The sequence below is a fragment of the Delphinapterus leucas genome, chromosome 2, assembly GCF_059928025.1.
Source record: "Delphinapterus leucas isolate spDelLeu-1000000601 "Yukka" chromosome 2, BTC_Dleu_Yukka2, whole genome shotgun sequence".
Lineage (NCBI taxonomy): Eukaryota > Metazoa > Chordata > Mammalia > Artiodactyla > Monodontidae > Delphinapterus > Delphinapterus leucas.
The window spans coordinates 75,049,370-75,075,242 of NC_143130.1; the positions used below are offsets into that span (position 1 = coordinate 75,049,370).

The 25,873-nt window shown below is 42.9% G+C and overlaps 1 protein-coding gene across 1 annotated transcript in view; it reads right to left on the minus strand.

The window, feature by feature from the left end:
* The window catches only part of TLN2 (talin 2), a 304,454-nt gene that overhangs the window by 9,117 nt on the left and 269,464 nt on the right, over window positions 1–25,873 (minus strand). The window contains exons 52-56 of the mRNA XM_089907140.1: window positions 16,188–16,293; window positions 15,184–15,308; window positions 3,102–3,227; window positions 692–754; window positions 418–600 (exon numbers count right to left, since the gene is read on the minus strand). Of these exons, the coding sequence (XP_089763266.1) occupies window positions 418–600; window positions 692–754; window positions 3,102–3,227; window positions 15,184–15,308; window positions 16,188–16,293 (603 nt within the window). The remainder of the gene's footprint in view (window positions 1–417; window positions 601–691; window positions 755–3,101; window positions 3,228–15,183; window positions 15,309–16,187; window positions 16,294–25,873) is intronic.

Consider the following 25,873-nt stretch of genomic DNA (forward strand, 5'->3'; position numbering starts at 1 on the left):
TGGACTAAAGATAAATGTAGTAGTACTGGGTGACAGGAACTGCAAGACTGGTCTGCCCAAAGGCTATGGCAGGGCAGAAGAGGGACTGACTGCCCAAGGTCTGGGATTCAAGGAGGGCTTCCCAGAAGAGGTGGCTTTGGAGATGAGTCATGATGGATGAGTAGGAGTTCACCAAGGTTGGGCTGGTGAGGGGAGGACCCCAAGGCATGAGACCAGGAGGCACACGTGGAGAAAGTCAGTTTGGTGGCATTGCAGGGGTAGGATGCATGGCTGCACGTGGCAGGACATGAGAAACGTGGGACAGAGCTGGCTGATGGAAGGCCTGGTGGGTCATGCCAAGGAAGCGAGACCGCCGCCTTTGGCAACACTTTCCCGCTCCAACAGGAGTATTTTCCCACCAGCATCAGTGATCATTACCTGTAGCCGCCTCATGGCCTCCGAATCCTGATCAGCCTTCACCTTGCAGGCCACAAGCAGCTGAGCCGTGGACGCAGCGACCTGCTTGGCGGATGAGATGAGCTTCTCCTCACTGGCGTGCCCCTGCACAGAGGCATTAGCTGCCTCGCAGAGACTGCTGGTCGCAGCTGCCACCATCCGGGCCTGGGGACAGTCAACAGAGAAGTGACTTGAGGCCCAAACCTCCTGCAGGGGATCCAAAAAGCCAAAGGGGAAGGAGGAGGGGGCAACTCACGGCAGAAATCAGGCCCTGTGACCATTGTCCGTCATCTGCGGCGTTGGCGGGGATGGAGCCCACCTAGAGTGGAGTATGAAAAGCAGCAATGAGAGCGGGGAGGCACAGGGTGACCTGCAGCCCCCAAACCCTACCTTGCCCTGGATTTGGAGAGAAAAGCATCTCATCAGACATGCAGCACCTCCCTGGGGCTCTTGCCAACAGCACCGGCAGGAGAATGGAGCACGCATTCCCATGCAGGACGCCAGCAGCTCCAAGGCTGCATGTCCTGACCAGTTTCCCCCTGGGCCACAAGGAGGCGACTGGAAACGCTCTCAACGACCTCCATTTCACTGCCAGGTACCGCGTTTCTGGGAAAATGGCTCAGGAACGATGGATGGGCCTATCTTGACACGCCTATTTCCTCTGCTGACCTTTCTCCATCTCCAGCGTGGGAGCCCCTGAGGTCTCTTCATTCAAGAGGTGAGGGAAGCTTAAATCTCTCCTGATTCCTGACCCTGGAAGCCACGCTGCGACTTTCTGGCAGATGATGTTAAAAAAGGGGGTGGGTCTCTCTCCGTACAATTGAGCACAGATCCTCGCCTTAAGGAAATACAGACTATTTTTTTCAGGGGTGGGGAGAGAAGTAAGAAGCTAGAAGTAAGATGTTCCCCGCTTCTGTTTAGGAATTGTTGCAACAGTGAAACATTTTCTGACCAGATGTAGAGGGAGCTACAGGAGGAAACACCTTTACACACGTGGGAGGTGCCTGGAGCGGTAAGAGATGAGTATCTAAATTTGCATATGAAAGTGGGGATCTGTCAGCACATCAGGGCATGCTGAAGGTCAGGTAAGGCCCCAACGTCCTGCATATCATCTATAGTTCCCCAGGTCCAGCTGCACCTCCGTTACCAACTTTTTAAATGCTTGAACGCATAAGTTCCTTGGAGGACAGGGGCTTGGCCATAGTCAAGTTCGATTCTCTAGTATCTAGCAATGTGTCCAGCACGTAGATGGCTCTTTAATCAATGTGCAAATAAACCAAAAGTTTTAGGTAGGATGTTCTTCTCAGTGATCCATTTTTGGTCTTTACGTATCGACTAGTCCACAAGTCCTAGGTGATTGAGGTCAGCACTCCTCTAGATCTACAGGGGATAAGTGAGAAGCATAAAGGGACAGATTCATGCTGGTTGGGGAGATGTACATACATCAATATTGGATACACAATGGTTTAGAAAGAGGAACCAGTGGACGTAGCTTGGATTAAGGCACAGCTAAGCTCACAAGAGACTTCATGGAGGAAGACGGAAGGCCACCGGCTGAGCATAACTGTCTGTATTACAAGTTCTTAGGTCAATGGGACTTCCTTGGTGGTGCAATGGTTTAGGCTCCGCAATCACAATGCAGGAGGCCCAGTTTGATCCCTGGTCAGGGAACTAGATCCCACATGCATGCCGCAACTAAAAGTTCATATGCCACAACTAAGGAGCCCATGTGCTGCAACTAAGGAGCCTGTCAACGCAACTAAGACCCGGCGCAACAAAATAAATAAATGAATAAAATAAATATATTAAAAAAATGATAAAAACAAAAACAACCAAAAAGACACAATCACATCTGTCATCTGTACACTGAGAGCAAAGGCCTTTTAACATCAAATATAAGTGACTGACAGTTACAGTGACCAAATTTCCCAAAGCTGGCAGGATTTCCGTGGTGCCTCTATGACTGAGAGGCTTCTCTGCAAGATGTAACTTGGATGTGGTGGTTCCATGTTGTATGGGAATAACAGGACACAAGGAATATTTTAAATTGGAAGGCCTTTTCACATCCAGGATTAGTCTAATGTACTATTAATCCTTTGGATCACTGAAAAAGAACTAGGCTTTCACGCTAATGCAGATGGAATCGGTGACTGGAGATGAAGCAGGTCGAAGAAATCTCAGCTTTAAAACCAGACCGGCCTTTTGACCAAAGGGCTAAGGAAAATGCTAACTGCAGAGTTGGACGGCATTCAGCTCAACAGTCCTAAGAAAAGGAAGGGCGTCACTGGAGTTGGACGTGGTATTATAAAGCCCCTGACTACGGTGCTTATATAGCCATCCACCAGGAAAATATGAGTTTACGGCTTTAAATAGCCTAATGTACAGCGGGGAAAATAAATGTCTTGTTCAGGCCCTGATGGCTGCCTGGAGTGGAAACTCTCCTTAACAAGAAGCAGATGACAGGCCTGGAAGCTAAACCCTTCATTCTGTCTGTCAGGCTGAAGCAAACAGAGTATCCAATGATATGGGCACAGCCGGGCGAGTCAGGGAGGGAAGGGGCGGCACGGCTTCCTTGGTCAGGACACAAGCGGTATCGCCTTTTTCTCAGTATCCAGAGGCTCTTGCTGTGTGAACTTTCCACCACTTGGCCAGTGGGGTTTACACACCTTTCCCTGGGCCACCAGCTCCCTCTGGGCTGCTGAGGCCGATTTGACCAGGGCACTTGTGGCAGCAGCGATGGATTTAGCAGCTTCCAAGATCTGTTCTTCAAAATCCAGGGTCTCATCCGCTTGCTATAACCAAAAGAAAACAGCGTCACATGCAATTCATATCCCCAAAGGGCGCTTTCTGCTAAATGACTTACTTCTTGGTCACCTGGCTCTTCCTCCATGCGTGGATTTTTATCGACAAACCACACCCAGGGTAGAAAGGCTGAAGCTGGCTGGATGCCTCTCCATCTGCTGCCTCCCCCCACCCTTCTCTAAAAGATAAAAACCGCCAGCATTGAGGTTCCTTACAAAGTTCAAATCAGGAAATTCAAAGACAGACCCTTTTTCCAGACCAGAATCTTTAAAAACACATCAATTCACTGGGAATAAAATGCATTCGAAGGGTTCCATTAGCATCAATAACCCAAATCAAAATAATCAATAATTGAGATCCAAAGAGTGGGTGGTGGCACACTATCCCACAACTCAAGGCTCAGAAAAATGGGCTGAGAAAACAAAAGATGGCTATTAGCTGTGAAAAACCTTATTGCTCTTGGGTGAAAACAAAAGTAAAACAGAATTTGCATTTCTGTGGCTGAGCAGAGAGTCACACGCCAACCAGAGATCACCAGTGGTGGAGAAGAAATTGGGACAACGCGACATCAAGGTGGAGCTTACCCCTTGGAAACCCGAGGCACGGCTCCACCTGGGGAAGAACACTGGCTCCCCTACACCACGCAGGTACTATCAGGCCGTTAGGGCTCTGCTCTAAATACACCATCACCAGGCCCCCTGCTGCCAAACGCCTGGGATGTTGAAAAGAATCAACATCAACAAAATAATCAACTTTCGGGAAGGTGGGCAAGTGTAAAGACCCTGGTCCCAGGCTGGGTGGGACGGAGCATCACAATACGGGGTAGTCAGACTAGATGACCGCCAAGGTCCCCGCCAGCAATATTGCTCTGTGAATCTAAGCCAGTATGGTTAAGTGCCCCTTCGGTCACAGAATGCTGAAGATGTGGCTGGTACCTTTCAGGCATTAAGAGATGATGGTCAGGTACAGCAATACTTTTCTTTGTGTGTGTCGGTAAAATATATATAACACAAAATTTACCCTTTGAACCAATTTTAAGTATACGATTCAGTGGCGTTAAGTACATTCCCAATGTTGTACAACAGCGATACGTTTTTAAGAGTGCCTACTATGTGCAGGTATTTTGTTAGGCACTTCCACGTGCATTAACTTGTTTAATCCTCACCAAAAAAGAGTAAAAATCGTATATAGTAGTTATCTTTATCCTTATACTTATAATGGGAACATTCAGGCTTAGGGAGGTGGAGTATTTGGCCAAGATCATGTGGCAGCGTGAAGAATCTAGACCAGATCTAAACCTAAACTTCTCTGCCTCCATCATGATATGTTTTTCCTAGATGAGGCCACCACTTTGGGCATCAGTGAGGAGCGACTTCATGCTGGAGGCTCAAAGTCGGCTCACTAATGGGCCCATATGAACCATCAGACAGGATGGATACACAGATACAATGCTTTTCCAGTTCCCTATTCTTTATGGCATCTCTCCTGGTTCAAGATGTGGCCATTCCTACTTTTGTTTTTATAACCCATGTTATCAGAAAAACATTTCCGTGCACATCTAGTGGAACTGAAGAATGACAGCAGCATTTGAGATGTTCTGAGACAGAAGCAGTATTTCTTTCCTATTTCTGACCAAGTCTTGCTCTAGGAGCATTTAGGACAGATATGGATTCCGTTCCAATAGATTAATTTTGGATTCCTCATTATGGGGCAGGGAAGCTTGTGACAGCGGTGAAATACAAAATTTGTTCACTGAAACATAAAACGACTCATTTTAAGACACTCTGGCATAAAAGGAACTGTTAAACATAAGCCACAGGAAATGGCATTGGGCTGTGGTAAGTATATTCAATGACCTTGAATTAAGAGCTTTTCTGGAAATTCATTCTGCAAAAGAAAGTCAAGCATATAACAGATTAAGGCACTGGGGAAATCACAGAGTTTCTGAGTCCAAAGGGAGCTCCTCCCCATTTTGCAGATGAGGAAATGGAGGCCCGTGGTGGCTCCCAATGTCTTCCAGCCCCTTGCTGTAGGTGCAGGGGGCCTCAGCTATGCTATGGGTTCCAAGGATGAGTCTACTTCACAGCAGGTTTCTGATTTCCCCAATTTTAAAATGCACAAAAATGGAATTTCCCCAAAACTAAGTGCTAACTCTAAGCATGGATAGATCTGAAAGAATATCTCATTAGAACCGATTGAAAAGGGCTCTCCCATATCTTTTGCTGCCCTGGCTGGCTGTTTTTTTTTTAAACACATGTTCGAAATACATACTCAACTTGGAAATATTTCTGACAGCCACAGATTTTTCCTGCAATGGCAAGTGCTGTAATGCCCTTTGATGAATTTTTCTTTTTCTTTCCATAAGATCTCTAGACTTTAAAATGGACATGGCAGGAAGCCTTATCTCTGAGAGACATTTCCTCTGATTAAAAAGTATGAGAGAGTTTCCCAAGAAAAAGGATTAATAAAGCCCACTGTGATGGAGGGCAAACATTTAGATGCTGCAGTTGGGCAGAGTTCCATGATGAGATCTGCCTTCTGCCTGCAGGATTGGTACCTTTCTGTAGGCCAGGTTTACCATTAAGACTAAATGCCCACTCTATCTCTCCTGCTGAAATGAGACATAATGCTGATGTTTCCTCATACCATACAACTTCTAGCCTGAGAAAATGGGATCTCCCCAAGCCAAGGAGACTTGGTGAAAAGCCACGGCACCCAAGTCCAAATTCCCATTGGCTTCAGCTCCCACCAGTGTACAGAATGGAATCTGGGAGAGGGGTGTGAGGGCAGTGAGAGAAGGGAGGACATGTGCTTAACCAGGGCGCAAAAAAGGAGAGAAATGGAATTGGCTTGGGCTTTGAAGGACTTCCCTGAATAAAAGGATCACAATTAAAATGCAGGAATTGTTAATAGAATAAACCCCACTGTAGCTGGGAGACTGAGGAGAAGAACAGTAAGTTGAAGCTGCTGCAAGGGGACCCTGGAGAAGAATCTGGAGACCATGGCATCTGGATGTAAGGAAATGCTTTCACTCAATGGGCTGCTAAATGGACAGCCCTTCCTTGCTCAGATCACCGAGGATCTGGTGGAAGATGCAGGTGGTATGGGCTACCATTGGGGGAGTGCCGGTCTGGGCTCAGGAGAACAGACACACCAGTCAGCTGAATCCTACCAGCCTGCAATCTCCTCCAGGGCATGGACCGTGTTTCATCCAACTTACATCTCTGGAGCGCAACGTTAGGTAGAAAAGCCCATGTGATAAAGGTTTGTTGAGAGAATGTATCCATTTAAGATGAGTCTCTGAGTACCGGAGTTCAGCCAGAGAACAATTTACACAGTAAGAGAAGGGGAGATGCATGGAGTAAGTGTCCCCATCAGTAACTTTCCATTCCTGATTCCTGGGGACGATTGGACACACACATCAAAGCACTGGCTCCTGCCCTGTGGAATGCTGTGGGTTGTTAATTGTATGCTCTATCTGTATCCCTCAACTGGCACTCATAGTCTCTGACACTGACTCATGCATATACAGATGCAAAACACAGCAGCATTTTACTAAGAGGCTCTCTTAACAAAATAATGTCACAGATGTGCAAACTAACAGTCTGCCCTGCTTAATGAAGGTGTCAGCCGCAGCCTCTGAGAGCTGAATCCATCTTCTCATCCCCTGTACAATGCTCTTTCCCTGGTCCCCTCCACTAGAAAAGACCGTTGGCCAGGTCACTTGTAGCTCTCAGCAATTGTCCTTCCAGGACTGTCTAGCAGACTCTAGCCTTGTCTTTTCGGTAGCTTTGAGAAAAGTCTAAGCACCCCTTTGCTGGTATTTTTCTTGTTCGGTGATCTTCTCCAGAGCTCCTCTTTTAAAAAGTTAGAGGTCTGGAGAGATCCCTCTTGGGAAAGGCCACACTTTGGGCTGACTCCCTGGCTGCCTGCTTCCCACACTTGGGAGAGCATTTGAGACTCCTGTTGTGCTGATAGAGAGGGGGAAGGAGGGTGGAAAGGGGGACAGAAAAGGGGAGGCCTTTCCTCATTTTTATTTTGTCTTTTGGCCTTTCAGGGATTCTTGTAATAGGAACAAATCTGACTCCATATTGGATCTGTTTCTTTTACTTTAACCTCTGTATTCTATTGCTTTTGCTATAAGAATGTTGCCTGGAGCATGAAATTTACAAGCTAGCCCATTGTCAAGGCTCTGACCTTTAAAGGTATAACACTTTTCCATTCATATAGAGATAAAAAGTTGCAGGACAGAGAATAACATGTGTCTGGTTGGAGGTTTATAGGAACATTGTGACCAGACCTACTGGGACAGCTGCAGGAAAAAAGGATCCCAGAACCAAGAAGTTTGCAGCAGCCAACCACACCCCCTCCCCTTTTAGTATTAGAGGAGGCTGAATCCTAACTCAGGGAAGATGGTTCTTTGGGACATGAGTCCACCCTCTTCTCAGTCTGCTGTCTTTCCGCATAAAATTGCTATTCCCCACCCCAACACCTCATCTCTCAATTTACTGGCCTGTTGTGTGGCAAGCAGTACGAGTCTGGACTTGGTAACATTCTGAGAACATAATGTTTGTGTCAATTCATTCCTTTTCTGAAACTACCTTCCCTCCTACATATCCGATAGGGCTGTTATAAATAAATTATTAATATACACAGAGCATAACTGACTCATAGTAAATGCTCAATAACTATTAGAATTAATTTCATTTTCCTTTCTATTACTACATATATTTTTTGTGGTTTTAAAAACTGTTGTTCAGACTTTTAGTCTGTTTCTCTGCCTGAACCCTGTTTTCTGCTCATAATTCTAACAAAGATTCTAGCTGCCATTTCTGACTACAACCTACAATATAAATAAAAAACACAAATCAAAGATAAAGTGTCAAGTGCCGGTACTGCTTCTAGCTACTCCCTTGACACCCAACCAGGAGACAGACAACTGGGTTTCAGTCCCTGCTCTGCGCTTTTGGCCACGTGACTTTGGGGAATTTGCTGCTCTTCTCCAGGTATCAAACAAACATTTTCTGTTTGTAATTTCAAGAGCAAACTCAACCCTCCTGGTCCTTTAGCTCTGACATGTTATGGTTTCAGGTGAAACCCTTTTAAAGAATGCATGGACTAAAATTAGCACAGACTCCTTTTTCTTTTGCTCCCACTCTTTTGGCCTCCTTCGTGCAGTATCTTTCCCAGCCTCCACCAGGCCCATCTTCCCAGACAGGTCCTTGGGCATGCGTCTAGCAGAGAAAGAACACTTCCATCTGTGGTCCTCTTTCTGGCCTTTTTCTTTGTGAATTACATCCCTGTGGCCCCTTCCCCTGATGGACTTGACAGTGAAGGAGTCAAAGGCACCCATAGGAGATGGCCAAAGGGTCACTGTCCTGATTTCTACCTCCCTCCTTGAAAATCTCCTTTGAGGGACCGCCTTGCTGAGAACTGATAAGCACAACGGTCGTTTCTCTCACAACTGGCTACAAAAACCAGATTACAACTCACGGCACTGTCTTTCCAGTTAGGAATCATGCTTTTTCCTGTGTTACTGAAAGCCTTGTAGGATGCTTACTATTAAAAACAAGGTCTTATCACATCACAAATTAAAAAAAAAATTCTTTGGGTATAATTTTTTTAAGTGTGAACATTTGCATATAATTTAAATGTCCTTGAGGGAAAAAAATGGAGGCCAACACTGAGAACTCCCACAACACAAGTGAAGCATTTTCCTGCCAGGTGGAAGCCTGAGTGGAACAGGCAGCTCTGTTTCTCCTTTGTTTGTAGACAGTTTGGCCGCTACCAGTTTGCTGCTGATACTGAGTTGAGTGGTGCATGGGGGGAGACCTTAGCCTGTACCCAAAGATCTGAACGGTCTGCGAACCTGGTTAGGTTCTCTTCCAGAGGACCCATGGGTGGGCTGTCTTTAGGACCACCACGTTTACTAGTCCTAATAAAAGGGAAACTTCTCAGAACCACTGGAACTGCCAAGAGACCAGAGCTGTTCAGCTGGCCTTGGCTCCCCCTGGGTTGGCCTGGTCCCAGGGGAAACTCTGGGGAAACTGTCAATGGACAAAGCAGGTGACAGAGAGAAAGCACTGCCAAATGGTAATGCCAGCAACCTGGGGAGGGACCAGCCTCTGCATCCAGACGTGGAGTAATGCATGTTCCTGCAGCGTCTGAGGGACAAGGTGTGAGCATGCTCGGTTAGTATCTTGGGGGAAGTTTTCCCACACTCGCCACCACTTTATTTTTTAATGAACAGTAATACCACTGGGATAATCTTTTAACTGCTATTTCTGTTTTTTTTTCTTTATGTCATTCCAGGTTTATTCTACAGATATATATGAATATCTATCCATTCCTCCTTGATCAGTATCTATTAATTGCTATTTCTGTTTGATAGAAAAATTCTTAAAGATGTGTCATACTCTCAAAAAAATAAATACGAAGGCACTTGAATGTCTATCTAGGAAGCCTGGATGAAGAACAGATGACAGAATTCTTTCAAAGATTTAATCAGGTAAATTTGCCACACTGTAAACTCACGTGACATGAATTGTGTGTATGTCTGAGAAGGCTCTGGGAGACCCACTACTTTACCTGGCGGGGAGTCACGTGGGAACACGCACTGGCTGAACGCCCCACTCACCTACACTCCTCCCCCGACCTCGCGTCTCCTGGCCTGGAAACAGCCAGTGGCACAAGAGCTCAATGTCACGCTTTGGCCACAGAAAAAATGCTGTATCCTCCTTCTCCCTGAACATCTGGTCATCTTTCCCCCTTCACCCAATAATCAGTAGAGCATGCTGGTCAACAGCAAGATGTACAAAAAAAAGATACATCAATTTTAATGTACAGGCTTCAAAGTTCAGGTCCTTTTAAACTGTGCTTTTCGTTATTCAGAATACCTTGCTGTTGCTTTTCCATGACAATTTGTCATTTTGGTCAAACAACTTTAACTGGACTTAAAACAATGCTCTCTAGCTGCGTGAAGGTAGCACTGATTGTGGCAGCATCTTGAAAAGCATCTGAAAGAGTTCCTGCTGGTGCGCAGCCACTGCTGTCTCCTCAGTGGAGAAGGATCCTAGGGACAGGTTCCACTTCCTAACTCTGGAGGCTGGGACTCCAACACTGTATTTTCCCCTCCCCTGCTGCTCTGACTTGTCACTAGGCAGTCCCTGCAAGCAGCGTGGAGATGGCTCCTAGACCCCAAACAGGGGAAGCTTTCCTGACCTGCCTGTTCACACCACTGGCTCACTACCTGCATGGGGTATTATTTGCATATTCAGGAGTGTCCTTTACTAGAGCACTTCCTCTTTGCTCCCAAAATCGGAGCCATTAGCACAATAGTTCTCTTTTCAGAAAGCAGTGCTCTAAGTATTTTGTTGAGAGAGATCAGAATGAACTCACACATACTTCACAGGCTCTTCCAGGAGGAGGAGGTCAAAGTCAACTAAAGAAGTCTGTTACATGCCAGAAAAAAATGTTTCATAATCCTGAACTTCCTGTTGCACCCAATTAGGCTGTGGAATTACTTTCTGATTGTCGGCATATTCTAAATATTATCAACCTCTACTGACAAGTTATTCTACAACAGGAAACTCAACAGACAGAGTATAATCCACACTATGTTATCTTTATTAGATATACTTAGTCCTCCAAAGTTTATATAAAGCCCAGTGACTCACCATCCATACATTTGGTTTGGCTGATCTGGTTTATACATTTTGTTACTATGGGTGTAAGGGAACATTACATAGTTGATTTGTGCTTGAATTTTTGCTGAAAGCTTGATCATGAAAATTACTAATTTCTAAATTGAAGATCAGGATAAAACTGAACTAAAATGAAATATAAATCCAGATATGTTTGGAGGTTATAATCTTGACCCCGTATCACAAACATGGGTTTTCTTTTTCCCCACCGAGCACATCCTTTAAGGACTCATCACTGCACAAAACTAAACTATACATAATATCTCAAGCTCTTATGAAACATCAATAATTATGATTTGTTTCTAAAATAAACAAAATAATCTAGCAGTACGGATACAGGTTTTAAATGCTACAAGAAGAAATGGGATATAACATAATGAAATGTAATGAGCACTCCGTCTTCTAAATCTACTTGTGATTCTAACATATTCTTTCCTGTTGCCTTCTAAGCTATATTAGGAACCCCCGGAGACAGGGCAAGACACTGTAGGAATATGTTTGATATATAGTTGGATTAAATAACAACCTAATATATCAAACATATCACACAGAGGCCTGCAGAAAGGCATCCAGGTCTGACTGAGCTGAGAATGGGCACAGCATGGCAGGCTGCAGCTGTGGGGGGGGGCGGGGAGGGAGTTGGTGGGGACGCCATTGGGGCACCTCTGTTACCTGTCTGTGGAGCACAGTGTGTCTGCAGGTATGGAAACGGCGCCATCATTAGTATCATAGGCACATGCACCAGGGCTCACCGACATTCTCATTTTGCCTTTACACCATCTTCCCAAGCAAACAGTGGATTCAGCGATGCCAATTTGTTATTTGTGTCTGGGCAATTCCAGGCAAAAAGAGGTGCTTACGTTTTAAGGGCCTGAGGTGGGAATATACCAGGAACCATCTTCAATAAACCCCAGACCATTCTATTATTAAAATAGGCAACCTGAGAATGTGGTGAGCAAAACAATTTAAACAAAAACATTGCCCATCTCCCAAACTCCCTCAAAGCAGTGCAAATGCTTCCCAGATATGGAAGCAAAGCATATTCTGGGTGCCTGCAGGTTTGTATGTGAGTTACAGGGGTAGAGGTGAAACAGCAGTTGCTTACTCACAGAATCCTGAGGATTTGTGATTAATTGATTGAGTTTAGTTTTGGAAGGGGATGGGAAGAACTGGTTAATCTCAAAAGACTGGTTGACTTTTGATGTTAGACTGGGATTTTTTCTTTTTTTAAACTGGGGAAAAATTCCTTCTTGAAGTCAAGAAAGATATTTTTTTTCACATCGATATTACTACAGAGCAGATGGCACTCCCAGACAGGCACAAAAACTGTGGTTTAGGTTGATGATTTCTTCAAAACAGTTTTATGGATAACATAATCCATGTGGTGGGAGCCTCTGGTCACTGGGTAGAGTAAGACTTCAGAGATCATTCTAAAGACTCTAGAAGGACCAAGTACCCTTCCTAATAGGAAGATGGGAGTGACCTAGAGTAGGTACCTCCAAGGAAGGGACTCAAATCAACAGTTATGTCAACTGTGACCTTGGCTTTCTGTAAAAATCCATACCACACTATAAACAGAAAGGCTAGATGATCCTAGGGCAGTGTAGGGAACGCCCACTGGCCCAGTGTGGCAGTCATCACAAACTTTTTAAGTGCTGTTATTTTTAAAACATTGTCTTACAAAATTTTAAAACATAGACCCTCCCATCACTCCAACCCCACCATCATTCTCGTCCATCCCCCACCTGTCTCCTTCATTCACAAGTGTTTAACAGAGTTGTGATCATACTGAGTACATGATTCCACATCCTGTTTTACTTTTCACTTAATATCATGCCAGGAGCATCTTCTTCATGCTACACAGTCCTATCAACCATTATTTTGAGTAGCTACATACTTTTCCTTCAAGCAGACACTCAGGTCGCACCCAAACTCTTGCTACTGTGAACAAGGATGAAAGGAACAACCGTCTCACGCACACAGAACTTTCTTCCTCTCTGGATTTCCTCCTCAGGACAGATTCCCAGAGGTGGGATTAATGGCTCAAGTGGCACAGGTAAACCAGAAACCTGCCCCGTGGGACTGCACCGGAATTTATGACACTGGGTAGGCCCAGAGGACTGATATGGCCTGAAACTGCCACCTCCAGGGCCCACACAATGCTGCTTCCAGCTCGGTCAAGGCCATCTGACTCTGGCAAGTAATTTGCCTCTGATTCTGCATCCCTAGAGCAGGGACGCCAACAATGCTGCCTCGTGGACTTGCTGTAAGGACCCGATGAGTTAATCTATGTAAAGCACCTAGAAGATTGCCTAGCACATGCTTGGCACTCAATCAACATGTGCTTTTAGCCTTTTTTTTTCTTTTTTTCCTCTTTTTCCTAAGGCCATCAGCTCATGGATCTATGGAATAATTTTTATTTCAGGCATTCTCCTAGGAGGTAGTAGATAAAAGTCCTAGAATCATATTTTCAGTGATGGTGATATGCTGACTGCTTACTACGTCTATGGTGTGTCAGGTACTGTGTTCCTAGATTATCTCATTTAATTTTTATATCAGCAACCCTATGGAATAGGAACTCTATCGACTGTTTTTCAGATCAAGAATCATGAGATAAATCAATAGCTGGACAGGGGGAAGCCAGAATTTAGGGATACACAAGAGCTCAGAAGGGCCCTGCAAAAGACAATGGGAAAGGGATTGGGACTGCAGCTCTTAGAGTACGGTGAAGGGTCAACGTGAATTAGCGCCAAGCTACTTCTCCAGGAGAAAGAGCATCAACTGACATGGCTCCAGAACCAGCAGACAGAAGCTTCCCCGAGAGAGGAAAGTATGTGGTGAATCAGATAAGGAAAAGGAAAAACGAATTAAGTTTAAGGCCTCTAAATCTCAGTCAATGGCTGCTGCTTCTTAGCTGAAAGTACATTTTCTACTCATGATTAACTTATTTTTATAAAGCAGAAATAAAGCCAAGTCCAGGAAATGGAGTTGCCCTTACACCTACACTTAGCTCTGAAGTTTGTTGAGAAAAACTTGGACAAACTTAGACCACCTAAGACCCTCAGGTTAAGGCCAGTAAAGAGGACCCTGGCAAACTCAAAACCCAGAGGCCAAAAATCTTAAATTACATCTTGAGGAGAAATTCTAAAAATGCCTTTATTAAATCTAGAGTGACAATTAGGAGACTGGCTCTAAGAATTCCACGGTTTTGAGAATGTCTGCAAGTCTAACAGATTCACTATATGTCCAAGTCTATTTTACATACAGCATCAGCCCAGGAACTGCTTTTGAGTGCTTTGGTATATTCCAGTACTCAAACTCCATCCTTAAGTTTTTGTTTTTTTTTAAAAAAGGTAGAATTTTAGGCACCTAAACTGGGAGACACAACTTTTTTGTTTTTGAAGAGAAGAGCCAGATTTTAATTCCTAAGGTATCTGGATCCTTGGAAGGGAGGTGGGGTTACAGGAACCAGTAGGGACTTGCTTGAATAGAAAGATAAAGAGGCCTCCTCTGGTTCTACCATCTTCCCACTGAAGACAGCCATGGGGGCAGGGGGACTGTGGCTTCTTTACAGGGTTGGGCTTTGCCCCCTGGACAGCACCAGGGCACCATTCTTTTTTGTAATAATTGTCCTCTCTACTGTCCTTACTTAAAGTATCTCTTTCTTTTAAATGACTTTCTCTTAACACATACTTATGATCTTAGTAACTAAGTTCTCAACATTTATCTAGATGACAAACATAGATGGAGAAAACACACCAGCCAACCACAGTCTCCAGCATATACTGAAAAAATCTGTTACCGGGTCCACTTTGGAGGTTCACACTACTCTCTATTGATTTGAAGAAAAGGAGAGACCCAGCATTGCTATTTCTGGTGAAAAGCATTATGGAAACCAGAAAATTAGAGGGTGACAATCTCACATTCAGCAACAGGGACTTTCTATAGAAAACATCCAACACCTGCTTTATGTAACAGTGGAACGAAGTCAAGATTTTAAATGCCGGGATTCTTCCTCTCGATACCCAAAGGTATTTCTTGGGATGGTTAACTTGAAAGACCCACCCTTGGGTTTTTTTCCATACCCTGTAAAAAGGTGCTGGGCAGGTAGAACAGGTTTGCAGCTTGCTAGTCCAACCACAGGGAAGGAGACGAGCTCCCTGCAGCCCATCTGGCTCCATTTCACAGCCATCTATCCGGAGACCTACTGACATCAGACAAGCGGCCACACGTGGACACTCACTTTTGGTTTTGCTCTTGGCTTCAGCTGCTCTAACTTCTTAGCAGCAGCCTCAATGGATGCTGCAGCCCCCAGTAATTCTGTTTCTGCAATGACGGTTGGGTCTTCTGGATCCACCCACTCTGTTCCTAAAAGCAGTCCAAAGAGGGTCATTCTTGGTAGCTGCAGACCTCAGGGCAGTGACTTAATTACAAACGATATCACGATTTGCATGCAGGGATGCTCCATAAGCTGACTAGCTGCGTTGTCCTAAGGGATCTTTTCTCCAGCTGTCACTAACATCAGCTGGGTGCAGGGGTCGGGGTGGGGAGTGCCTGTCTGACCCTGATTTTCTCAATCAGTTGTATAGACAGCCCTACCACAGGATCAGTCATCAATGATAGTTTCAAAAATCAAGATCTCATTGACCAAGGCCTGCTTGAGTTTTACTCTGACTTGTAACTTAAAGTTCATGAATGCAAGTAAGCATCCTCAGGAGACTTGAGACTATGCTGAGCACAGAGATTGGTCATTCTTTTCTCCTGGGAACTCAGGAGGAACAGCCATTCCCCTCAAATGCAAACAAAGGGAAACTGGTAAGAAAACCCCTCCCGGGTGAGTTGATTGCTTCTTCATAACCACGAAGGGGTGTGCAAACAATATACTACCCAGATAGCACCGTTTCTAAACATCAAGTGTATTATTTAAATGAGAATAAATATTCTGATGAAGGAAAATGCAGTTAAAAATGGATGGCAAGACCCTTAAAAGAGAAGTGAGCGGTTCTAGATGGATCATGACATTTAAGTTGAAGGACGTAATACAAAGACTGGAGAAAAGACTTGTTTCAGGAGAATGTTAACTTTTTCAGTCTAACTCTACTCCCATTTGCTTCTTAAAAAAAGTTCCTCACTGTATTCCTTCTGACTTCATTTGCCAAGAGAGGGCCTGTGTAGGCTGCCCATCCTCTCTGCTCAGTTTGCTGTCTAGGACTGCCCCACAGGACGACACGAGAGAATCCAGCCTACCTTTCATGGCCTCCGCTGCCTGGATGAGCTCGGTCACGGCACCGGCCACGCGCTTGGAGAAAGCAGCCAGCTGGTGCTTGAGTTCTGGGGTTGGTTTCTGAAGAATCTATGGGTGAAGAACAAGCCAAACGCATAAGGAAGACGGTAGCCATTGTGACAGGAAGCCCACTCTTGCTGGTGGACGCAGAGCTAGACATCCTGGTTTGAAGTTGCAACTCTGTCACCAAGTGACTTTAGAAATTTAGGGGAAAACACATAAGACGCACTGGCTGTCAGTTTCCTCACGTGAGAAATGAAAAGCTGGGAACCAGGAGTTTTCCTAAGATCTATTCTGACATACTTCCCTAAGATCACAAGGGAGACGAAGTTCTTATTTGTCCTTTTGTTTGTACCTAAAACAAACATACGCACACGGAAATTACCCAAAATGTAAGAATGCTCTGAGTGAACATGAATGCCCAAGGCTGCAGGTCAGCTGGTGTTTGTGACAAAGCAAATATGGAGTCAGAAGAAAAGTGTGACTCAGGTGGGGTCTTGGAGACAAAAATCTCTCTGAGAAGGGCTGCTCCTGAAAGGACAATCCATTTCCAGGGTTTTGACTGCCAGCTCTCCTGGGAGAAGTCCTGTGGACTTTCCTTCCTTTAAACCTAGTTTAAAGGGGTTTTAAGTTTGTTTTTTGCTGGTGTTAAAAAAGATACTAAAAATCTACCCCTAATCCAATTTAAAGGACATCCTCAGCTGATTTCTTCTCAAATTCATTCAAGAATGGAATTATGAAATGGATGAGAGCTCCCTACCATCTTCCACCACGGACTTACATCTGACTTACACCACCTGGCTCCTCCCTAATCTTGAAATTCTTCTTTCAATATTCTTTCCTGCATCTCTTACCCATGCTTCAGAGGGGTCATCTTGAGATTTAGAAATGCTAAGACATTCAGGAGGAAAGCACCACTGCTGTCTCTCTATGGACAATTCTGAGCAGCAGACAAAGCCTGGGCTTTGGTATTGGACAAACCTGTGTTTCAAACCTAGCTTCACCTGCTCCTGGTGTGTGAACAATGGGCAGATTACTGAACCTCTCAGAACCTGTTTTCTCATCTGTAAAACTGGGATAATGCCTACTCCTCAGGAGTGGCATAAACATCAAATGGAATAACCCACGAGAAGTATCTTGCACAATGCCTGGAACACAGTAGGCATTCATTAAATGTTCATTCCCTTCTTGGTATCCCATACCCTTTTCACCTGACCAGGTATCGTACTCTTTCTTACGAGTCTGGAAAAGATGTCTTTTGGACCCCAAAACTGTAAGAGAACTTTAAAAGAAGCTTGGTAAAAAAAAATCTGGGGTTGGGGGAGTTAACGGGGTTACACATTTTTTTTTTTTTACATCTTTATTGGAGTACAATTGCTCTACAATGGTGTGTTAGTTTCTGCCCTACAACAAAGTGAATCAGCTATACATATACACATGTTCCCATATCTCTTCCCTCTTGTGTCTCCCTCCCTCCCACCCTCCCTATCCCACCCCTCCAGGCGGTCACAAAGCACCGAGCTGATCTCCCTGTGCTATGCGGCTGCTTCCCACTAGCTATCTACCTTACGTTTGCTAGTGTATATATGTCCATGCCTCTCTCTCGCTTTGTCACAGCTCACCCTTCCCCCTCCCCATATCCTCAAGTCCATTCTCTAGTATGTCTGTGTCTTTATTCCTATCTTATCCCTAGGTTCTTCATGACATTTTTTTTCTTAAATTCCACATATATGTGTTAGCATACGGTATTTGTCTTTCTCTTTCTGACTTACTTCACTCTGTGTGACAGACTGTAGGTCTATCCACCTCATTACAAATAGCTCAATTTCGTTTCTTTTTGTGGCTGAGTAATATTCCATTGTATATATGTGCCACATCTTCTTTATTGGGGTTACACATTGACCAGCCCCAGACACACCAGTGCATAGAAGGCATTACATTACACACTTGAACTGATTAGTGAAAGATTCTTGAGCAACCACTTCCCAGGCTCTATTCCCTACCCTCCTTCCTCTTGCAATCTTCTAAATTTTATATTTGCTACCGTTCTGAGTTCAGCTGCTCTGTTATTCTCATTCCCTCACCCTAGGACCTATCTACACATAGCACCATGCAGATATTAACTCACTACAAACCAATGAATGAGTGAACAAATGAATAACAGACCAACACACTACTGGAGACAAGTCCTAATATGACGGCATCCTAGAGTAGTTCCAGAAGATCACCAGAACCATGGAGAGGTGGAGGGGAGGGGTTAGATGCCTTTTACTTTTTTAACACAGCCAGTTGGCAGGCAACTGAATTAAGGGGAGGTTCTAGAGTCAATGTACCTCAGTAACAGTGGTCCAGTTACTTATCTTCTCTCTAAGCCTCAGTTTACTTATCTATTAAATGAGCACAACAAACAGTCCTTTCATTATAGAGCTGTGGTAAGATTGTATAAATTAATACATAATTTAATACAGTACACATTTCCATCAGGACTACTGATGGAATTGGTCCGATGTACGGCCTGGGCACCAGAATTTCTAAAAGTTCTCCAGGTGGTTCTCATTTGCAGCCAAAGTTGTAAACCACTGCTCTAGGTCAAATGGGCATTTGCCACTACCTAACTGTAAAAGGCTTGTACTGTATTTGTCTAAAACAATACATGTTGTAAGGCCACTAGGTGAATAATGGCTACAGCTCTGGGACCAAAGAGCAAAGCAGTCCACAGGCTTTGCTATTTGCTTTTTCTACAGTGGTCAACACAACGTGAATAAGCAAGGAGTTAAAGGTATGATGGGGAGACTCACAGTAAATGGTGCAAGACTGCGTGTTTTCCCCTAAGACCAAGAATAAGGTAAGGATATTCGTCCTCACACTTCCATCAGTATTGTACTAGTATTCCTGGCCAGTGCAGCAAGGCAAGAAAAAGAAATAAATGGCACACAGATGGAAAGGGAGAAGTAAAATTGTCTTTGCTCATAAATAACATGAATGCCTATGTAGAAATTTCTAAGGCATTTGTTTAAAAAAATAAAAGGGAAAAAAAGCTAGAATAAATGAGTTAAGCAAGGTCACAGGATATAAGGTCAATATACAAACATCAATTATATTTCTATATGCAGTAAAAAGTTGAGAATTTTGAAAAAAGCAATACCATTTATAGTAGCATAAAAAATCATGAAATACCTGTTAAGTTAAATACTGTTAAATTTGACAACAGATGTGTAAGATGTGGATGCTAAAAACTACAAATGTCGTTGAAAATATTAAGACCTAAATAAATGGAGAGATATACCATATTCTTGGATTAGAAGACTATTAAGATCAATTATTCCCAAATCTCCCCACGATCCCAGTCAAAACCCCAATAAGCTTTTTTTTTTAAGATATTGATAAGATGATTCTAAAATGTATATAAAATACAAAGGACCTAGAATAGCTAAACCATTTTGAAAAAGAACAAAGCTGTAAGTTTTAGAATACCTGATTTCAAGACTCATTATAAAGTTATAGTAGTGATCAAGACAACAGGATATTGGTGCATAGACATACAGATCAGTGGGGCAGAAAAGAGTCCAGAACTAGATTCACACATATAGTCAACTGATTTTCATTAAAGGTGCTAAAGCACCTTTAATTCAATGACAATTTTTTCAACAAAGGATGCTGGAACAATTTGATAGCCATAGGTAAGAAAATAAACCTGACCCTTTCCTCACCATATGCATAGATGAACTAGAAACGGAGTATAAACCTGAATGTAAGAATTAAAACTGTGTAGAAGAAAATACAGGAGAATAACCTTTGTGATCTTAGCTTCTTAAATAGGGGACAAAACACATATATTATGCTTTAAAACTTTAAAAAGCCAGCAATCCCACTACTGGGCATATATCCAGAGAAAACCATAATTCAAAAAGACACATGCACCCCAATGTTCACTGCAGCACTATTTACGATAGCCAGGACATGGAAGCAACCTAAGTGCCCATCAACAGAGGAATGAATAAAGAAGATGTGGTACACATATACAATGGAATATTACTCAGCCATAGAAAGGAATGAAATTGCATCATTTATAGAGATGTGGATGGACCTAGAGACTTTCATACAGTGAAGTCAGAAAGAGAAAAACAAATATCGTATATTAACGCATACATGTGGAATCTAGAAAAATGGTATAGATGATCTTATTTGCAAAGCAGAAATAGACACACAGACGTAGAGAACAAACATATGGATACCAAGGGGGCAAGGGGGGTGGGATGAACTGGGAGACTGGGATTGACATATATACACTATTGATACTATATATAAAATAGATAACTAATGAGAACCTACTGTACAGCACAGGGAACTCAGTGCTCTGTTGGTGACCTAAGTGGGAAGGAAATCAAAAAAAGAGGGGATATATGTATACATATAGCTGATTGACTTTGCTGTACGGTAGAAACTAACACAACATTGTAAAGGAACCGTACACCAATAAAAATTAATTTAGAAAAAAGCAGGAACTTGAAAGCTTATGTCTTAGAACTTTAAAAACATTATGCTAAGTGAATGAAGCCAATTACAAAAGATCACATGCTACACGATTCTGTTTACATGAAATGTCCAGAATCGGCAATCTACAGAGACAAGAAAAAGATTAGTGTTCACCTTGGGCTAGGAGTGGGGATGAAGGGAATGAGGAAAGACTGCTGAAGGGCATGAGGTTTCTTTTTGGGTTGACAAAAATGTTCTAAAATTATTATTATGGTGATAGGTGTACAGCTCTAAATATAGTGAAAACCAAGAAACTGTATGTCTTAACTGGGTAAATTTTGCCATATGCCAATTATATCTCAATAAGGTTGTTAACAAGAAGAGAATCAATCAGGCAGGCAAATGAAAGACAAAGAAGGAGGCTGGTAAAGGGTAGCAAAGTATGTCACCCCAAAATATGCCTCTTTGGCATACAGATTGCTTTGATTATTTTGAGAAAAATCAGACGTGGGGGATGCTCTGAAAACAGGAAAGTTACTCTTTTGAAAGGGTAATTCACATTTATAAAAGAAATCTCCATTTGTAAGGGTGTCTCCCCCTCTGTACCAGTAAGAGAAGCCTGAGTGAAAATCACAAGAGAATCTTATTGATGATGAAGGCTCTAAAACCTGCTAACAACCTTACCCTAGTTAACCCTGCTTTTCCTGGCCACCTCCTGTAACCAGCCTCCTCCCACCACATACACCTTTTCTTTTCTTTGCCTGAAAGTGGTATTTAAGTGGGTGGCTTAGGCTACCTTGGGAATTGCCCAGTTTTCCGCTGGGTATCTTCCATTTATCCATGAGGTACACCATGTGAATCAACTTTTGTTGTTCTCTTATTAATCTTTCTTATTACATGAGGTCTCCGGCAAGAACTCAGAAGAATACAGGGAAGGTTATTTTCTTCCCCACACCGGGGTATAATCCTGAAAATAATTCGATAGCCTTTGCAAACATCCAGTTCATCCTAAATGTTTAATATTTTATATGTAAGACATATTTTCATTTTACTTTCATTTTTATCTGAGTTCTATCTGCACTTTTTTGTTTTCTCAACTCTCTGCCTTGCTGTCATTTTCTTTCTTTTTTTTTTTGTGGTACGCGGGCCTCTCACTGTTGTGGCCTCTCCCATTGCAGAGCACAGGCTCCGGACGCGCAGGCTCAGTGGCCATGGCTCATGGGCCCAACCGCTCCGCGGCATGTGGGATCTTCCCGGACCGGGGCACGAACCCATGTCCCCTGCATCGGCAGACGGACTCTCAACCACTGCGCCACCAGGGAAGCCCTTTTCTTTTTTAATATACATTTTTCTCCCCCCGCCAGACACTGTTATGAAAATGAAAATACAGGGGACACCCTAAGAGAAACTGTCTGCAGACAATATATCTGACTGATGAAATAAAAATTCACATTTTAAGGCAAGACAAGAACAATTTAAACATAAAACTTTTTCTCTGCCCTTTGGCCTCCTCCCTCCCCTCTAGTGTGCCTTGTGCATCTGTGTTACGTGTTAACAGACCTCCCCAACAGCAGAAATACCTGCTCAATCTTAAAGACCCATTTTTCTTCTTCTGACACCAGTCACATAACTCCTTAGAAGATAACATTCCTTTCTCAATCCTGCAAAGGGTCACGATGACCCACCACTCACCTTTACACGTAGAAATCTTTGGTGAACTTCAGGTACAATATCAATATATGATTTCCTTAAAGAGAGCGATTGGTGCAGAACAGACTGTTTACATGATCTGGGCAGATACTATACTGGGCCGCACCTAGTGGAAGTTCTCAGCTTAAATACTTACTTATGACCTTATTAATGTTACCAGCTATATTACTTGTATTCTGCCTATTTTACAAGATCATTGTTTCTTGCATTTTACCAAATGGGTGACTGAGCCTCGGACAAAACTGAGGATGAGTAGGTGACTTGAAATGATTGACCAAGTATATATAGTTCCATAAGATCAATGCATAACTCTAGAAATGGGAAGAAGCAACCATTTCCTGGATCATAACAGACCAGTAAGGCAGATGGTCCAGACGCTTTTGGTTATTATTAACAGGGTCTGGTCCAGTATTAGCACTTTGAGTGGCCTATCAATGAAACCCTTGCCTGACCTGGGAATGAGCATTCCTAGTGTCACGGACAAATTGGTCCCCAAATGCCTTCTAACCCTTGGTGGAAATTAAGATACCACCACATACCCACTAGAATGGCTAAAATTAAAAACACTGACCACTCTAAGTGCTAACAAGGACATGGAGAAATTGGAACTCTCATATACTGCTGGTGGAAATAACCACTTTAAAAAAGAATTTAGTAGTTTCCTAAGAAGTTAAAAATATACCCACCCTATGATATAACTATTCTACTTCTAGGTATTTATTCCAAGAGAAATGAAATCATATAGGTAGAAAAACTTCTATATAGGATGTTCGTAGCAGATTTATTTATAATAATCAAACCTGGAAACAACCCAAATATCCATCAACAGGTGTTCTGATGAACAATTATGACATAGCCATATGATGGAATACTACTTAATAAAAGGGGACAAATGATTGGTACACATAACAATGTGGATGGAATTGAAAATACTGATGCTGGGTGAAAAAAGCCAGACAAAGGAGAGTACACGCCCGATGACTGCTTTCATATAAAAGGTCTGCAAAATGCAAACAAATCTGTAATAACAAAAAGCAGACTAGTGGTTGTTTGGAAATTTTGAAGAATAACGGATAAATTCATCGTTTTGATTGTGGTGATGGTTTCACAGACGTATTCAGATATCACTACTCAAATCGTACACTTCAAATATGTGTTCCTTGTATATGTTAGTTATGCCTCAATAAAGCTGAAACAAAAGTTAAGGGTGTGGCAGGGAGATTCACTGAAATCATCAAAGGGGAGTGGTGAAAAGACTTGTCTTTATGTTTTAAAATTTAATTTAATTATTTATTTTAACATCTTTATTGGAGTATAATTGCATTACAACGGTGTGTTAGTTTCTGCTGTATAACAAAGTGAATCAGCTGTATGTATACATATATCCCCATATCCCCTCCCTCTTGCGTCTCCCTCCCACCCTCCCTATCCCACCCCTCTAGGTGGTCACAAAGCACCGAGCTGATCTCCCTGTGCTATGCAGCTGCTTCCCACTAGCTATCTATTTTACATTTGGTAGTATATGTAAGTCCATGCCATTCTCTCACTTGGTCCCAGCTTATCCTTCCCCCTCTCCGTGTCCTCAAGTCCATTCTCTACATCTGCGTCTTTATTCCTGTCCTGCCCCTAGGTTCTTCATAACCTTTTTTTTTTTAGATTGCATATATATGTGTTAGCATATGGTATTTGTTTTTCTCTTTCTGACTTACTTCACTCTGTATGACAGACTCTAGGTCCATCCACCTCACTACAAATAACTCAATTTCGTTTCTTTTTATGGCTGAGTAATATTCCATTGTACATATGTGCCACGTCTTCTTTATCCATTCATCTGTGGATGGACACTTAGGTTGCTTCCATGTCCTGGCTATTGTAAATAGAGCTGCAATGAACATTGTGGTACATGACTCTTTTTGAATTATGCTTTTCTCAGGGTATATGCCCAGTAGTGGGATTGCTGGGTCGTATGGTAGTTCTATTTGTAGTTTTTTAAGGAACCTCCATACTGTTCTCCATAGTGGCTGTACCAATTCACATTCCAACCTGCAGTGCAAGAGGGTTCCCTTTTCTCCACACCCTCTCCAGCATTTATTGTTTGTAGATTTTTTGATGATGGCCATTCTGACTGGTGTGAGGTGATACCTCACTGTAGTTTCGATTTACATTTCTCTAATGATTAATGATGTTGAGCATTCTTTCACGTGTTGGCAATCTGTATATATTCTTTGGAGAAATGTCTATTTAGGTCTTCTGCCCATTTTTGGATTGCAAAATATTGAGCTGCATGAGCCTTGATGGAGGGAGAAAACCACTTCTGTATACACTCTGGCTCTAAGAAAGGGAACGGCCCTATGGCAAAGCACCCTATTTAAATAAGGCAGGAGAGCAAAGGAGTTCTATTTTCATTCTGCAATTAAGTCAACATGATTTCTCATAGCAAGCAACAGATAGAATGAAATTAAAGTGCTGCTACTGGAAGCCACGGTAATTTTAACCCTGTCAAAGACCTCATATTGTGGGTAAGCAGCAGTATTGATCTGTGGTTACTGCAGAGGCCAAGTGGCTGCCTCTCATCCTGCAATAGAAATCCTCCATGACAAACCAGCCAACTGCAAATGCAGAAAACCAACGTTGTTCAAATGGGCACGTCTAAAACTTCATAAAGCAGCTCCCAGGGCAGCAAGGACAGGGTTCTGCCTAAATTAGATCCCATTGTTTGTAGACTGATAACTGGATTCTCAAGAAAAAAAAAAAAAAAAATCCCCAAGGAAGGGTTCTCGATTTGGAGTTTCTACATTCCCAACGTATCCAGCTAGGGGTCTGGGAACCCTCTTAACAGTTTACGGGACATTTGTGTTTATGTGCTGATGTTTCTCTGATGAGGGTAGGGTGAGGCAGGAAATGGGCTTTTAGCTAGCTCAAGGGGGCCCAAGGTCCACAAAAGGTTAAGAAAGCTGAAATCATGATAGTTATTTCTGCCTAGACAGAGAAAAAAGGAGGATGATATTGGTAAAGGATACAAAATTAATTATTATTGAGAGACTTCTTACAAAATAAGGATCTGAACCAAATAAGACAAAATATCATTTAACAAAATTAGTTAATTATAGATGGTAGACACGCAAATGTTGATATGGTTTTCTGTTTTAAGATTTTTTTCTAAAGTAAAACTAAAATATACAAACCAGCCAAAAAAGGTGAAGAATCCTTGGCTCTAGGATATTTGACCTGAACAAGGCTAAAGTAGCATACTTTCTCCCACGTTTTCATGTGTCCAAATTTAAGAAAAGCAGCCCCTAAAGAAGATGGCTAAACCACCTTGGACTACCTGAAAGTGATCTCAATTTATTCCTCTAAATTGCTGGACACTTCCTCCAAACCTTAATTTCTACTTTTCTCTTTCCCCTTTTGTAAAAATTGGACAATTAACTGACCTTTCTTCAGCTTTCAGAAATCTTACTAA